Source organism: Barbus barbus, assembly GCF_936440315.1.
Source record: "Barbus barbus genome assembly, chromosome: 13".
Taxonomy (NCBI): domain Eukaryota; kingdom Metazoa; phylum Chordata; class Actinopteri; order Cypriniformes; family Cyprinidae; genus Barbus; species Barbus barbus.
Window position 1 is genome coordinate 17,431,887 of NC_136741.1, and position 17,533 is coordinate 17,449,419.

Below are 17,533 nucleotides of genomic sequence, written 5' to 3' on the forward strand. Positions count from 1 at the left end.
GAATGGGTGCCGTCAGAATGTGAGTTCAAACTGCTGAATGAGTCAGAATGAGATTTCAAACATCACAATAATCCACAAATAGTTCACATGACAGTCCAATTAATGTTCTGTGAAGTAAAAAAAATAAAAAATAGTTTGTAAGAAACAAATCCATCATTAAAGTGTTGTAACTTTTAACTATCGCTTCTGGCCAAAATAATAATAATAAAGTAAAAATAAATTAAAAAAATATTTCTAAAAATTTCAAAAAGAATTTAAAAAGTATTTTTATATTAAAATCCACCAACATATTTGTTTAAAACTGTTTTGGACTGTTTTCACTTGTAAATGTTGCTTTATCTGTGCATATTTCTCTCCTGATTTAGATATGACTTTTTCAGTGTTTAAAACATGCATATAGATAGAAGACTATTTTAGCAGAAATCAATGGTTTTAAGTTAAAATGCCTTGATGGATTGGTTTATTACAAACATGCAGCTTTTCACTTACAAGACTTAATTGTTAGACACGAATGGTGTGGATTACTTATGGATAATTGTAATGTTTTTATGTCTGAACTCTATGTGTGACGGCACCCATTCACTGCAGAGGATCCATTGGTGAGCAAGTGATGTAATGCTAAATTTCATTAAATCTCTTCAGATAAAGAAACAAACTCATTTACATCTTGGATGGCCTTAGGGTGAGTAAATGTTCAGCAAGTGTTCATTTTTGGGTGAACTACTCCTTTAATGTGAAATAATTCGTGTGAACAGCATGTGATTGAGATGTTTGTTATAGTGTAAATAAAAGGTCTGCAAAACATAGTTATTAGTATGGACACCATACTGTGAGCATAATAGAAGTGTAAAAGGTCTTTAATGAAAGCATTGCATTTAAGTCTTCCCGTCTCACTTTAGTCTAATTTATTGGTAAATATCACTAAATCAGTACATTTTTAATACATTTAAACATTTGGCAGATGCTTATGCAATAAAACTTGTATGGCATTCATGATACACATTTTACCAGTTTGTGTGTTCCCTGAAAATCAAACCCACATCCACACTTCCAGTGTATATGTAGAACCTGATTTATTTACTTTGACATATATATACAAGCATGTTCTAATCTTAATGTAATAATACCTTATTATTCATGTGGTAATTCACGTAGCAATTTAGGTCATTTGCAGAACTATTTCTTTTTATGCTAGCATGGGGAGAGCTGATGAGAAAAACTACTGGTTTAGAGGTCTCTAATGACCTGTTGCTGAGTGTGTAAATGCTCTTTTGCTTTTCGGCTGTCATTGACAATGAAACTACTGTAGATAGTCTTGCTTGTTTGCTTTTCTCACCCAGTACTGTAAAAAACAAAAGTTCTGCTATACCTTGCATATGATGGACCCCCTCTTGATAGTCCAGATCTTAGACCAACCGAGATCTTCTGAGAGATGACAAATAAATCTAAAACAAGTGATAGATTCGTTGGCATTTTTCAGTAAGTCTTTCATATGCAATATTCATATTAATGTGCAATATTCATGCTAATTAACTACATATGTCAAATATAATAGGTTTATACTAAGCAATCATTCCTAATAATCTTCCAAAATAAATAAATGGGTGAGTCATATTGGTGCTGTATTAGTAATCTTCATCCCTCGCTTCATTCATGTGGCAATTCAGTATGTTCTCATAGTTTTTTTGTAGTTTCATATTCAACAAACACATGCTGAGCTTTAATTGAGCTTGAATGTATTAGCTAAATAAAGTGCTATGAAATGAACTAAAAATGTAAACACTTTATATGATAACCACCCTTTTATGTTTTTATCTGACTGTGAATTCTGAATTTCTACAATAGCATCTGAGTTCACTTTAACAGGTAGGTTGAGCTGCCAATAGACTATATTAGATTTATAATGTAGGCACAACAGAAGGCCTACACAGAGAGAGTGTGTGTTCCCTCTGGCAGGAACTGAGGATTGTCTTACTCTAGGATTGCTTTGCAAGCAGCAACGCTGATTATTTTTTTCTGCATTGATCCAAATTAGGTATATGTGCCTTAGCAAGCACAAAGCTGTTTTTTTCCAAGAAAGTGGGCAGCTCAGTCTGCATGCCTATCATAATACACTTCTGAGATTCTGATAATTAGGCTAGAGTAGGCTACTTCAGCATGACAGTTCCTGTACAAGAACCATCTGGCAAAGAAGAAAAGAAAAACAAAGTGAATCTAATGTCCACTGGGAGCTCATTTTCACAGAGCTATGAAACTATTATGAACAGGACAGAGGAATCAATGGAAAGCTACCCATGAGTGCCCTCTCTGGGAGCAATGTCATGTTGCATGTTTAAATTTAAGATTTTTATTATGAGAAAACTAAATAAGATTTGTGAGAATATATTATTATTCGCTATATTTGATTTATGTTATCCAAGTGACAAATTCTCATAAAAGATGAATTTCCAAGATGGTTCAAAGTATGTCAAAGCACATCACAGATCAAAAAGGCATTGTACTGTACCAATTATTAATTAAGTACCAAAATTAATGACGTGTAGGCCTAAATTAACAGAGGAATCTATTTAAATAAATGACACATTTTACTTATTGTTTTCAAAACATTCGAATCAAACCATTTCTTCTTATTAAATCGAATGTTATCTTACAGAATGATGCCTTTTGTACAGCGTTTCCTGAATATTTATTTCTTGTCTGACACATCAACGATATTCGTTACCATATTTTGAAAAATTACCCTTTTAATATCCTTAATATAAGCACTTTCAGCATTGTTTGATCTAAAACCACTATGTAAACTATTCGTTAACTATTTCGATAAATAAATTACTCATAAACACATATTCTTAAATGACCTTATTCACAAGTGCTTAAAAATCAGTGCGGCCACACACAGTGGACAGTAGAGGTCGCTGCTGCTCTCTGTTTATTTTTGATGAGGATCGCACAGCACAGGTAGATAGAGGCTCTCCCCTCCTGTAAACGTAATCCATACAACAGATCAGCCTTCTGCCATCCAGCATTTCAGCCTTTTTAACCTCTTCCTTTGTACGTTTTGTGTTAGGATAAAAAACTAAAAGGGAAATCTATTTGTTTCGGTTCGTACAACAGTTTGAAAACTTAAGATGTGGCTGAGGGAAGAGATGCAAAGTGCGGTGTTGATCCACTTGTTGATTGAGTGAGACTCGCGGTTAGCTGACTAGCTCTACCGGCACACGCACTTAACACGAGATTGGACGAACTGTATGACCACAGCGAGACCTTTATGACTAACGTTAATCTGTAATTCGGATTTACGACTCGAATCCGGCCAGTTGCGTTATCGACAGCCAGTCAGTGAGCGTTTGTTATTATTAATTAAGGAAACACTTGATGGCGAGACCAACTTAAACTGAATCCTTTGGCTAATGCTAACATAATGAAAGGGGCTAGATAAACCATAAACAAACAAAACGACACATTTCGGTTCATCGCGGTTTGTCTCAAGAATTGAAACAAACATATATACGTCTGTAAGTTTGTTTTGTAAATTTACACTCCATTTTATTAAACAGTGCTCTTAAATGATGGACAGCGCCTCGTCCAGAGGAGAAAACAAGGCAACGAAGTATCCAAGAGATGTTCATGTGGAATAGCATCAACAGCTGCTTTTAATGTGAAAGACTATGTAGGAGTCTTTTTTGTAATCAGTTAAAAAAAACACAGACTACAATTTTGTTATTTTGGGAGACGGGTTGTGTATGAAATGGACACGATCAACCGATACCCTATAGACTCTGGCTTTCCTGAAGGAGATCACGGGATCGTTTACAGTTCGGAGAGATCTGGTGAAGGATGGAAAGTGGTGGATGTGACCGTTGCTGGGGGAGCACCATGGGGGTTTACCCTCAGAGGTGGACTGGAGCACAGAGAACCTCTTCTTATAACCAAGGTAAGTTATGTTGTCGACTACATGTTGGACAGGATAACATCAGGACTGTTTATCTAACCTGGGCATTATTGTTAGAGAGAGACTTTTATGTAACAAGCTTTACCAAAACATCAAATTCTTGAGACTAGCTGTTGTAAAGCCAGATAAAATATGCTAATAACGTTTATTATATAGAAATTATACACAATGATACTTAGTAAAACGTTTTGTGTAATGAATATTTAAATAAAGTACGTTAGATTATCGTCAACAAAGCACAAGCTGTTCTTAATATTTTAAAATTTATTTATTTATTCAGAGATGTTGTTAATGCTAAAACTTTATTTACTTTACTCATATTCCTCTTCTAATATTTGTAATGCACTTTTCTGTAGTCGGAAGAAGGATTTCTTCTACCATGTGTGGTCAGCATGACTCGTGTGGTATCGGTAAGCGTTGGTGGTATAGTGGTTAGCATAGCTGCCTTCCAAGCAGTTGACCCGGGTTCGATTCCCGGCCAACGCAAGAAACTTTTCCATCAGAAAGTTTTACTTTCCTGGAATCTTACAAGGAAGTAACATGCAAATAATGTTGTGTGAGGAGAAATTATAGAACTTAAAACTGGGAAATGCAAGCAAAGCTATGTAGTTCATGACCAGGTACTGCAATAGTGGCTGAAACAGACAGCTAGGCAGATCTACACTTACACACTGAATGTACTTTCAGACTGAACCATCAAATTTAGGTTACTTGGTACAGAAAAAGACCGTTTTCATCTTGCATAGGGCACCAGAATATTTAGATAATCTTAGTTTGGTCATCAGCTGGTGTTTAAAGATGACTTTTGTTTGTTGACAGCACTATAGTTTATGTCATGAGTTTATGTCATGAGACACACTTCACAGAAGTACCTTTAGAAAGAGCTGTTTAAAGTAAAGTAGGTACAGTAACAGTTGTTTGTTTGAACAAGTATTTTAAGCATATTTTAAAGGAAACCCAAAATTGTATACTATGGCTTAACCTATGCAAACTGAGTTAGGTCTCATCTGATTTGCTAATATTTAAAACAAAAGTCCCTTGCAGTGGTCTAATCCAGTAGTTTTCAAACTTTTTAGACCAAATACCACAGTTGATGAAATCAGGTCATGCAGTATTGTCTTTCAAAACTCATAGAAAGTATTTGTGAGTAATATACCTTTAATATTTGAAGGGCAGAACAGGACACCCTTTCCCACATTGTACACTGACACAAGAATGTGAGTTATGCATCAGTCTTATGACTACATGCACAAAGTTGCACATTTTAATTATAAATATTAAATTATAAATCGCTTTAATTTATTTTATTTAAATTAAATATATATTTTATCACATGTTTTATTACATAAATGTTTGTTCATTTACTAAATTTCACGTGTACCACCCAAATTTAATAATTCTATAATTACAATCTATAATTGAAGTCTATAATTTTACAGACCCTTTACCTACAACTACAATTGTGTATACACTACCATTCAAATGTTAAGAGTCAGTACGATTTTTTTCTCTTATGCTTACCAAGACAGAATTTGTTTGTTTGAAAATACAGTTAAAAAAAGCAATATGGTGAATATAAAACGATTGTTTTCTAATTTATGTATTTTAACATGTAGTTCATTCCTGTGATGGCAAGGCTGGATTTTCAGCAGCCGTTACTCCAGTCTTCAGTGTCACATGATCCTAGAGAAATCATTCTAATATGCTGATTTGGTGCCCGAGAAACATTTCTTATCAATTTTGAAAACAGTTTTGCCGCTTAATTTTTTTATGATTCACTGATGAATAGAAAGTTAAAAAGAATAGCATTTCTTTGACAGAGAAACAATGTTAAATTCTTTACTGTCACTTTTGATGTATCTGTTATTTTTAAACTGACTGAACGCTATAGAACTCAGTTCTACACGGGAGCTTAAACGGATGCTTCTTTTCTTTGCTCACTCTCTGTCTCGTGCACGCAACTCATGCACGTGCACGCATTTCAAGAACTCTCTGTAACATGCTGAACACAACAGTATCTAATTGCTGAAATTTCTGAGATTTCTTTAAAAAATAAAAACGTTACTGACCACAAACTTTTGAACGGTAGTGAATGTTGTGGTGTTATGATGCAGATTATCTAATATATTTACAGATATCGACATTGTTTGTGATTTCTTGAAAGAGAATGAAGCATTTAGAATGAAGCCTTACATCATCATCTATTACTATGAGTATTTTGTAGTTAAAATTTTTTATAGGCTACAGCTGTGAAAATAACACTTTGGTCTCTTGTAGTGTAGTTTATCAGCAACTCATTTTGAACAGTGACCGAAACTTTTTTGTGTGCTTTTCTGGTTACTCATCAACTTTGAAGGACCTCGTAGATAAATTTGGAAAGAATACTCATCACTCTTACTTTCAGCTTCGGATGCCTAATGTTCTCCAGTAAATGTCTTTCTTTTCTAGCCAATTTTAATTCAAAGTTTAGCTATAAGAATATTAAATAAGGTGGAATGTAACCATCTCTAAAACTCTGGTGGACACCCCTATGTACACTGTAGTTTTGAGGTGCATGTGACCTTCAGAAGTAAATTCCTGCCATTGCTGAGGTCTTTAAGGAGCTAAAATGTTAAGTTAGGTCATTTCATGGAAGCATTTGATTTGGTACAACACAGTTTCTCAGAGGATGGTTTAAAGACTGAGTGTGGGTATTCACCAACAACTGTTTCTGTGAGTCCTGCAGACCCCGTCACACTTCAGGAATTGGTAAGAGTGGTTAATAATGTACTGAAGTTTTTTTATCCCCCTCGTTGATGCTCTTAAAGTCACTTGCTGTTCCTACTGGATCATATGATGGCAAATCCTGCTGTAAAATAAACTTTGCACCTGGTTTTTGAGATTTAGGCTTAATTGTGTCTTTGTTTTCATCAATGTTTCTTTACCTTGGTTCATGACTGACTAGTCAAAGTGTGTTCTATTATTTTTCCATGTTTTTTTACTCATTTTTGCTTTGTTCTTGGGCCTACCTTGTTTGCTGTATTTTATGAGGCCAGTTTGTCAGTGTTATCTCTCTTGTTATACATTTATATTTTCACAAATGTATAGCTTCACCTCATGATACTTGAACTTGGAGTACAAAATAAGCTTGATAGTTTGATTTATTGAATGATTATTCAGTTCTCGTGGGAAAATTCAGTATTGCACTGAACATCCATTTAAGCTTGTATGTATGTTGTATTGTATGTTCCTTGCTCAAGGGTGCAGAACTGTCATAACTTTCTGAGGAACCATGCTAAGATTTAGGGTTCATTAGCAGTTCATTAGTAAGCCTTAAACACGGGTCTATCGCTTTATCAGAGGTGTAGTACACTTCCTTTCAAAAAATAAATTATTCTTCTGATGAATGAGCCCTATAATGTATAAAGATGTTAAGGACTGAAACCAGAACCTTCATACTTGACAAAACACTGCACCTCTATACATTTATTCTGCAGGTAAAACTTTTCCACAGCTCGTGTGTAGTTGACTCTCCTCATATTGCAACATTAGTTGTGAATCCAATTTGTTATTCTTAGCACACTGGTGTTTTTGTCCGAACCTGCTGTTCTAGTACAAGTGCCATAGACAAAACAATTGAATGACCTTTATCAAGTATGACCAAAAATCTTCCAATTGGGTGTGGAGCTCCTATGTTAAGCTTTTCTTAAATATTAGATAATCTATAAAAACTACTTAAACAAAGGCCAGTTGCAAACATTGGCTGCATCTCAATTCACATATTTATACTATGTATGTGGTAGAGGTGCTACTCCCACTCTTGGTGAAAAAGTATGAGTATGTATGTAGTAAGACAGCATATTATGGTCATAAAATTGTCTTGTACTGTTTGTGTTAGCATTGAGTACATATATTTAAAAACTGCTTTAACTTGCTTTCCTCAGAACTTTTTTGAGACTGAAAAAGTGAATCTCCTCTTTTACAGTACGAGATATTGTATATATTGTGGGATATTATCTCAGAAGTTAAAAGTTCATTTAAAATAATCTGTTGGCTTACTGTTTTCAATGTTAATTTCTCGCATACTGTTTAGCCGTCCTAAATAGTATGCGGGAAATGAATGTTAAGTGAATTAAGGTCATTTCTAAGATTTTTTAAATCTGTTGAACAATTATTTCTTATTGTACTGGTTTTTGTGAAAGTGCACATTTCGTTATCGTGTTTTGGATTCCATCCAAACCTCGAGGCATACATCAACTGACAGACATAATGATGAGAATTATTTAATGACAAGTGTTCAGAAAGAAGTTCAAAAGGTCTGTTTTGTAAGCTGACTGTTCCCTGAGAGTTACATTAATCCACAAAAGGCAAAAAGATACAAGGTTGTAAACAAGGTAGTACAATTTAGGGAAAACTTTACCTTAGCTACAGAAGTAAAAATTAGAATTTAAGGTGTTTTGTAGGTTTGCAGGTTAATTAGCACTTAATTTATTGATTTTCTTAGCTCGCTCTGTTTTTCAGTGGATTGTTTCAACTACATTTCTCTGAGATTCCTGAGGCAAACTGGCAGTGCCAGGAACAGCACAGGAATGCTGAAGCTTTGCTTGATTATCCAAATGTACTGAATTATCTTCGACAGCCTGAAGCCAGTTGGACATGCATGATACAGCATCTGGGATAAATTTCGATTGGATTAAAGGAACCTGGGCAAGTTCACTTTCACGTCTTGTAAGTGAAGGATGAAAACCTTTCTTGGTCTCACTAAATTCTTAAAATAATTGACACGAAGTGAGGTCATTGTAACATGTTTTGTGACAGGCTATCTGTACACCTGTGTGAATTTCAGTAACGTTTTGGAATAGGCATTTCACTTATCCTTAGCGAAATGTGGTCTGTGTTGTTCTTTTTTTTATGTTTTTGAAAGAAGTCTCTCTTGCTTATCGAGGCTCCATTTATTTATTTTACTCAAAGATACAGTACAAACAGTGATATTCTGTTTTCTATTTTAATATATTATGAAGTGTAATTTATTCCTGTGATGTCAAAGCTGAAGTTTCAGCAGCCTTTATTACTCCAGTCTTCAGTGTCTCATTATACTTCAGAAATCATTCTAATATGCTGAATTGCTTCTCAAGAAACATTACTTATTGGTATCAATGTTCAAAACACTTGTGCTGCTTGTGCTTAATATAACAATGCAACATTTGTGACTTAAATGTCTTTACTGTCACTTTTGATCAGTTTAATTTAATGGATCTTTCAAAGATAGATTTGTTTCTTTTGTATATCTATATGTAAATTCTGAAGATGAATGATAGGCTGTTGTGGGTGGTTACCAGGCTGTTGCTGTGCAATTTAGAGTTTTCTGACCCATTAGTTTTGACCTTATTCGTCCATACATTAGGTGAAAGAGGGCTGCAGTAAGCAGCTTTATTTATTTCTAAAGAAAAATGGAACAAATTAAAATTCCCCTCATTCCTCTCATGGTCTTCAATGCATTTATTTTAAGTCCTCTGTTTCAATAAACGCTAATAATCCTGTTTTACACTGCATGCATGCAGTGTAGCCTTTCACACGCTGCCTGTTTGTTTTTGATGCATTCTTTCAACACTCAGAGACCCTAAAAGGGCAGCCATTTAATGAGCACTGGTAAACCTATTTGTCGACAACCGGATTCGTCAGTCAACTGTCATGCCCCGACCCGTTCAGAGCAAATTTGGTGCAAATAACCCTTCACCCACATACTGAAAGCCATCAGAGGAAAAGTCTGTTAATGATAGTCTTTTTTACGTTAATAACTTCACTTGAGGAGTGGCAGGAACCAGTCAAATTTAGAGCAGCTTTCATTCGTATTTATTTCAGAAGAGCTTGACTTTTAACTCTACAGTTCATGTCTGTTCATGTTCCGAGTAAGAAGTATCAGGAATGAGTATTTAACCTCACTTTGCATGTTTTGAAGTATTTCAAGACCTTTGCTCTTATCTTTTCTGAGCCCTTGCTCAATGCAAATACACACATGCGCACGCATCTATTGTTCAGACTGCACCAAACTGCCAAAGGCTGCTGTTTAAAGAAACACACCGCTTTGTTTAAGCTGTCCTTAGATATGGAGACAACAATCATTTTTGGTCTGAAGAGAAGAACAGTTATGCCACATTTTATAAGCAGCTTTAGATATGGAAGTATTTTTCCCTTTTTTTGTGGGCATTTAAAAATTCTATCTTTTTGCACTTTGAATTAGCAATTTGGACTTATAAATTGATTCGAAAACAACAGTAAAGTATAAAATTATTGATTGCAAGTTATTGGTTGTAAACAAAATATATTTGAAGTTTATTGCAATTTATTCAAACATATGCAGATGTACAAGTAGTTTAAGGTTGTAGGGAGGAAGACTCAATTGCAACTTATCTGATTGGTGGATTTCTCAACAGCAATTATGGGAAGTGTAGTTCTTTACAGAGAATTAAATAAAAAAAATAACTGTTATTATCTGTCTCGATAAAGTTTTTAAATGTTTAAATTATAATAAGGCATTTTAAACCGATAAATGGCTGATATCCAAATTTTATACTATTGTGTCTAAATAAATTAACAAAATACTAAAATATGAAATCAATCTTTTAAAATTCTAATCTAAGTGAATTTAGGCTTCGCAACATTATAATGTGCAGTACGAAAGATTAATATTAATTTTTAGATTTACTAAAGATTACACTGATAATTTAGTGCTTTGAATGATTAACTTTAAAGTGAGTGTTAAATGAAGGCAAATGTAGTCTTGATGTAAAAATAGGGGAAATAATCATGCACAATTAAAGAGTTATGTCCAATATCAGACAATATATTCAATATAAACAATACAAATAAATTAAGAAATATAGTATATGAACTGAGATATTTTGCATCCCCAGTATGTATGAATCTCTTGATATTTTGAACATCCTGGGGTTGTCCATTCCCCACACAAACTCAGTAATGCTCTTTAGGAGCATATAGGAGGCTTCTTGATATATGGAATGTGATTGCAGCAAACTTTTTTTTGGAAATCCTGTCTTCAGTCTTTATTTTGTTGCCTGGAGGGGCAGGAATTAAGATGCATTCCTGCTGATGCTGAGCCACAAGGAGCTCATGCTCTTTTGTTTGTGCTAGGATACAGTGTTCATTCAAAAAAGCTTAATCTGTACAGTTCAATACTTCTGTTGTAGCTGGAGTCGACTCGGATTCTTTAGTATACGATCAAGTTAAACTGAAACAACAAAAAAACCCTTAGTCATAATATTGTTCTGTGCAGGCATAGTCCTGTTATAGCCCCCGGTGTGTATTATATGTGCTCTCATTGTCAAGATTTGACAATGGCGCCATTGTGAAGAGGTGATGTCTCTTGGAAGAAAATTTGTAGTTTGAGTATTGTGTGTGTGTATGTGTGTGTGTGTGTGTTGAATGCAGCAGGAAAGGCTGTAAAGTAGCTCTAAAGCTCAGAGCTCTGTCAGCGTAGAGCACAGGACACCAGTCAGCAGAACTCCACATTCTTCTCTGCCACATCCTTCTCCAGACCCAAGGTCATGGAACTTATTTCAAGCTTTTGAAAAATTCTTTGGAAATACCACCTGGTTGATGGAGCTGTAGTGGTGCCATTAGCACATAAAACAGTGAACCATGGAGCCATTACCACTGTATTTAAATAGTCGATACTATGATTATGATACATGTTGAAAAATGCCATGATATTGCTTTGACAAATGCACTCGCATATATACCATAGAGTAGGGCTGGATGATAATTTTTTTGCAGGAAAATATTTATTGAGAAAAAATTAAGCCAGGATATTGATAAACTTGAGTAATTTTCTATATTTTGCCTACATAGATGTTGATGAAAAGTTCTGTGTCTTTGTGTGAATGAGCAACATAATTTCAGCCTGCTGTCCCACTATATAAGGACAGTCTTCACAACGGTCCACCTAAATAAATGGTTTAACTTGAAGAAATTATGACAAATGTATTACTATTATTGTTATTGAGGAATACTATACAATTAAGAGATTTTCATCCATGTTTTAATGTATACGGTATATAAATACTGTTGTGCAGCACCTTATTTGACATTAAGTCTCGAGTCTAGTGTATTTATAAAGCCCTTTCCACTACTATAAATTGAAAAAAAAGTTGTAAATTAGTAGTTATAAATTCATTAGTTTACATTTTATTTTAACAATGTAAATATCGATATCAAATGATGTAAAATATATTTGGCCCAATCACCAGCCCTACTATAGATCTGGATCCATTTACATTGTCATTTAGCTGACGCTTTTATCCAAATTGGGTTGTTTTTAACCCAGTGTTTTTTAGTGTGTATATATACACACACACACACATATATATAAATACACAAAAAGAAAAACAAGTAGAGAGAATAGAACAATAGAAAGCTTTTTTTTAAACAAAAAGAAGACAAATAAAGTAGAATTACAATAGAATAGAGAGTGCTAGAATAGAGGTTCAAATAAAGATTTTATGCTGATTCATATGCACTGATGTCTGAATTTGTTTCACTTTTTTTTTTATTCTTGTCTAAGAAAAGAGTAATGTAAGGATCCTATAAATGTGTTGTAAATTTGCTGAAATAGAATAAAATTGTCCTGAATTTGCAAAAATGGCTTTTGAATTTAATTGAAAAGCAGCGAGTGAATTGAATAGAATTGTTAATTGAAATGTGACCCTGGACCACAAAACCACTTTCCACACATTCCAAAAATCATTAGGATATTAAAAAAAGATCATGTTCCATTAAGATATTTTGTAAATTTCCTACCGTAAATATATCAAAATTTAATTTTTGATAAATAATATGCAGTGCTAAGAACTTTATTTGGACAAATTTAAAGGCGATTTTCTCAGTATTTTTATTTTAATTTTTTGCACCCCCAGATTCTAGATATTCAAATAGTTGTACCAAATATTGTTCTATCCTAACAAACCATACATCAATGGAAAGCTTATTTATTCCGCTTTCAGGCGGTGTATACATCTCTGACTGGTTTTGTGGTCCAGGGTCACAAATAGTTCTGTATTTATTAAAATGCCTTGACAAACTTTGAAATACCATGTAAATGACATGTGAGTTTGGCAATCAATGTTGTAGTACTGGAACCGTACTCAAGTCCCTGTCCAAGAACCACATTTTCATGGTCATGGTCTTATCATGAACTCTAGAGCATTTGGACTTGATATTGACTTGGACTGCGTGGATGCATTTTGAGGTCATGCATATGCATGATACATAGAAGGAAATATCTGTCTTATTTCACTCTCACCTCTGCTTTTGCCTCACATTCCCATTCAATGACACCCCCACCCTCATCCCAATGCTCCGACAGTATTTGCTATGCTTGTGTGGGTCTGATACGTCTCTAGTGAACATTTCCATTGTTCTAAGTCATTTATTCTCTCAGTATGGTGCGGAATGCCAGAGGGGGGCACCCACTGGCGTTCCTGTTTAACATTAACGTTTGAGGTTATTCTAGTGCTTCTTATTTGGGCATGCTTAAAGTTTTCCTCTTGTTTTATAAACTCTGAGGGGGGCTCTTAAGTCCGGATGTCACAGAGTCCTGCTGCTGTTAAAATAATAAATGCAGGGAAGACTACATACAACAAAGGAATAACTAAAATAGCCACATTTGTGCATTCTTGACCATGCACGTATACGCAGTTAGATGGTTTATTATAGGGTTGACTGGTGCTTGAATCTAACCATAGCTGGTGATAAAGCAAGCAAGAATAATCACTCAAGGTTTGTTGTCCATTTGAGCTTAAAGTTGACCTTCTAAAAATGTTATGTTACTAATAGCACCGTATTATGATAAAAGTACATTCCTGTGTATGAATATTATCCCTCCAGAGAGATTCATGTTTGATGAGTAGACCTGGAAAGTAAATAATGAACAGCCGTGATCAACTTTGGGGTAAAGGCTCTAATAGCAGATAACTGGCTTACTGGAAGATAGAGCAGCATTACATATCATGTCAGGAATTTACTTTAGTTTAGACCAAACCCCCTATTTGGCTACATGTTCCCTGAAATCTGCACTTTATGACGGAATATTTATGATTAACTCGCTTCTAGCTCGGCTCTGGAGGTAAAGTGTTGATGTGGAAAGCGTATGACTTGCCCCCCAGTGCTGCTGATTTACAAAGGTGAACGTGGCTTTCTCATTTGGTCGTTTAAGGGTGGAACACAACAAATAATGTATTTGGGATTGCACTGTTTGCAGTTGTTTAGGAAATGCTCTAAGACTTTGCTCACACTTGTTTTTCAAATCGGATCTTTAGGACTGATTATCCACACTGTTGTTTTGCACATGATAAAATCAGATTGGTTTCTTTCATACAGTATGTGTACACTGCTTACCATAGTTATGTCTAGGAGAGGTGTGTGATGTTGTTATAATGATGTGTGAGATGTCATTAATGCTGCAAAAACCAAACAAAACACGCCTTCAGAGTCCACGCATTGACTGCAGAATGCATGCCAACGAAAATAGTTTCAAAGAAAATATGGAATAGAGCCGTTGCAACTCAAAGCTGTGTTTCGTTAATGAATGAATTTGCATTTTTTTAATCAGTGAATTACCCATTAATGAAGATTATCACTTGCTTCGTTTCTAAATGAATCAGATTATTTGAACCAATTGAATTGTAAACAATATGAAAAGCTTCAGGAAATCCAGAACAGGTCAGCACAAAAAAACACAAAATTTTGTCAAAGTAAACCAATCCCAAAAAATATCGAATTTTTTGGGGTCAATATCGCACATTCTGTCTAGAGAAAAGAACAAACCAAAAATTGGATCTTTATCTCTGCTCATGTCCATCGGGACATTGTGCCATTGTACTGAATAAAATAAGCATTGTTGCATTGCTGCATTTTTGTGTTTTGAATAATCTTTCATATACAGTGTATTTGCATGTTCTTTCATATACTGTGTATTTGCATATTCTTGTATATACTACTTGAAACGGAATGTTTCATTCAATATTAACTACACAATGGATGTATTATAGTTTTTGGGGAAAAAAACAAATAAAGCAATAATGTGACCATTCACACTGAAACCTAATCAGATTTTAAACCAAAAATCCATTTGGTTTGGACTGGGTGTGTAAAAATCAGATTTCCTTTTTTTGTTTTTTTTTTTGCCGTTCACACTATAAACAACTTTACTGAATCAAGTTGGATGATGCCAAACCAGATTTTGTTCCCTAACTGAACTTGGCGTAATTGCACTACATTGCCTGACAGTGGCTAGGTCATTTATAAAAGATGAATGCTTGTCCAAATATTGTCTTAGTTTGTTCAATTTCAATCTCTCAACAAAGGGAGAGCTAATAGTACAGGTCTATTCATCTGTAGGTGATGTATGGATGTGAAACAGAGAGATTTGATTGAGATTGAGTGTATTGTGATGTGTCACAGGTGGAAGAGGGCAGCAAGGCCGCAACTGCAAGACTGCAGGCTGGAGATGAACTTATCAACGTCAACAGCATTTCTCTCAGCGGCTACAGACAAGAGGCCATCTGCCTAATCAAGGGCTCCTACAAGACTCTCAGCCTGGTGGTGAAAAGGTAATTTATATTCAACCTCGCTGTCATTTTTGGGGCAGATTTACACCTGAGATTAAGACCTGTCTATGGAATCTGATCACAAGTTGTCAAGCTACTTTCACCTAATATACATCACAGAGATATAGGTTTTGAGGGGAGGTTCCCTGATCATGCATCACTTATAGCACGTAAATAACCAAGCACAGAAAGTCGGCAGACTGTTGCTTCCAAATTTTTATCTCACTGCAGATGGGACATTTTGAGCAATGCTCAGTTATTTTAGTCAAGCCCCTATACTAACTGATCTTTTTAAAGCCATTTTGGCAAGGTTTAGAATCATTGTTTTAGCACAATGACTGATTTGCAGGTGATCAGGGTGGAATAGCATTTACACCACAATTGTGATGTGTTTACATTCATGCTACGAATGAACGAGGTCACAAGGAAAGAAAGCGGCATTCAATGCTGCAACCTTGTGATCAGGTTGTCAGAAACAGATGCTAATGCCAGGTGTAAACAGGGTCTTTAATATTTCCTCCTCACAGCGGTAAGATATACATGGTTACTTACTGTTGTTGTTTTTGTTTCATATGTTAAAAGATGCATTGAATATTTTGAGCAGGACTATTTGTGTTCCCATCAATATTGTATTGCTCTGTTAGGTAGAAACACCAATGAATAAAAATACGTCACAGGCGGGAAGTGAATGAGTTTAGCCGCCGGGGGTTGGTGTTGTTTGCATCACTAGTTTATCTGATGCTGAGGGAGCCGTTGAATGCTTGACAGTCCAGTTCTGCCAGATCACTGTTTTTCTGACAACTGACAAGCACACACCGTGAGATAGAGGAAGAGAAAGCTAAAATAAAACTGAATCAGTTTCAATTTTATTTTTCATTCCAGCTATATACTGAAAGTATTACTTATATACTTATTATAAATAAATGAATGTGTGTGTGTGTGTGTATATATATATATATATATATATATATATATATATATATATATATATATATATATATATATATATATATATATATATATATATATATATATATATATATATATATATATATATATATATATATATATATATATATATATATATATATATATATACATACATATATCCTAGAATCTTAAATATGGTTCCCGACTTTGGTTCCCAACTAATTTATTGTTCTTTTGGTGGATATTCCTACCTATTTGACATGGTATTTGTATGTTCTCATGAAAAATTAAATTGGTAATCATTCTGTTTCTAAATGCGGAACATGGTACAGTCTTTGGAAAATGAAAGTGAAGGGATTCAGTCACGTTTGTAGACAGTGAACATCAGACGTTATTTTAGCTCCAGTAACATGGCATTTATTTTTATTTTTTTAATTGAAACCTCAAATAATGCATCTTCTGAACTCATCTACCCTTCCAGTTTCTACAAAAGTAGTCAAAAGCTAACATTAAAGTGAACAGCCACTATGTTTTCATGAACAACCCTCTCTGAAGTTTCTGTCTGATGCAGTAGATTTGCATGCGGGCTGGTAGTGATGTGAACAGCCAGTGGACACTGCGGGTACAAAGCGCGTGTCGACTCTGTGATGCAAATGAAGTGATTTTGTCCTGATTCACGTGGTCTGATTGTTATCAGCTTTCTCATGACTTCTGCTCTTTTATAACCCCATACACAAAGGTGAGGTTTTCTCACCTTGAAAGCAGTGAATGCATATGTTTACAGCAACAAATAAATGGGTGTTAAACAGTTTCAGGTTTGCTTTGATCTCGTCTATAGAAAAATATGCATTATGAAATGCATAGTATTTTTCGGTTAAACATGCATAACATTGGCTCATTGCAGTTGAAGAGGAGCAGGCTGGTCAGTCCACGTCTTTGTATGCTAAACACTGTCCTCTTTGTCTCAGCTTGGCCTATCTGGGAACACAAAGTGTGTTTGGTCGCATTACAGCATAACTGCTAAACAAACAATGTCATCCAGAGAGAA

The 17,533-nt window shown here is 34.8% G+C and overlaps 1 protein-coding gene across 2 annotated transcripts in view; it reads left to right on the forward strand.

The window, feature by feature from the left end:
• The first annotated feature begins 2,994 nt into the window (after window positions 1-2,994).
• Window positions 2,995-17,533, forward strand: part of LOC306879598 (protein Shroom2-like) — a 43,853-nt gene continuing 29,314 nt past the window's right edge. The window contains exons 1-2 of one of the 2 annotated variants that reach the window (XM_079432667.1): window positions 2,995-3,934; window positions 15,410-15,558. In XM_079432667.1, the coding sequence (XP_079288793.1) occupies window positions 3,749-3,934; window positions 15,410-15,558 (335 nt within the window). In that variant the 5' untranslated portion in view covers window positions 2,995-3,748. Of the gene's footprint in view, window positions 3,935-6,445; window positions 6,701-15,409; window positions 15,559-17,533 lie in introns of those variants that run through there. The other variant, XM_079432668.1, reaches the window with a different exon arrangement.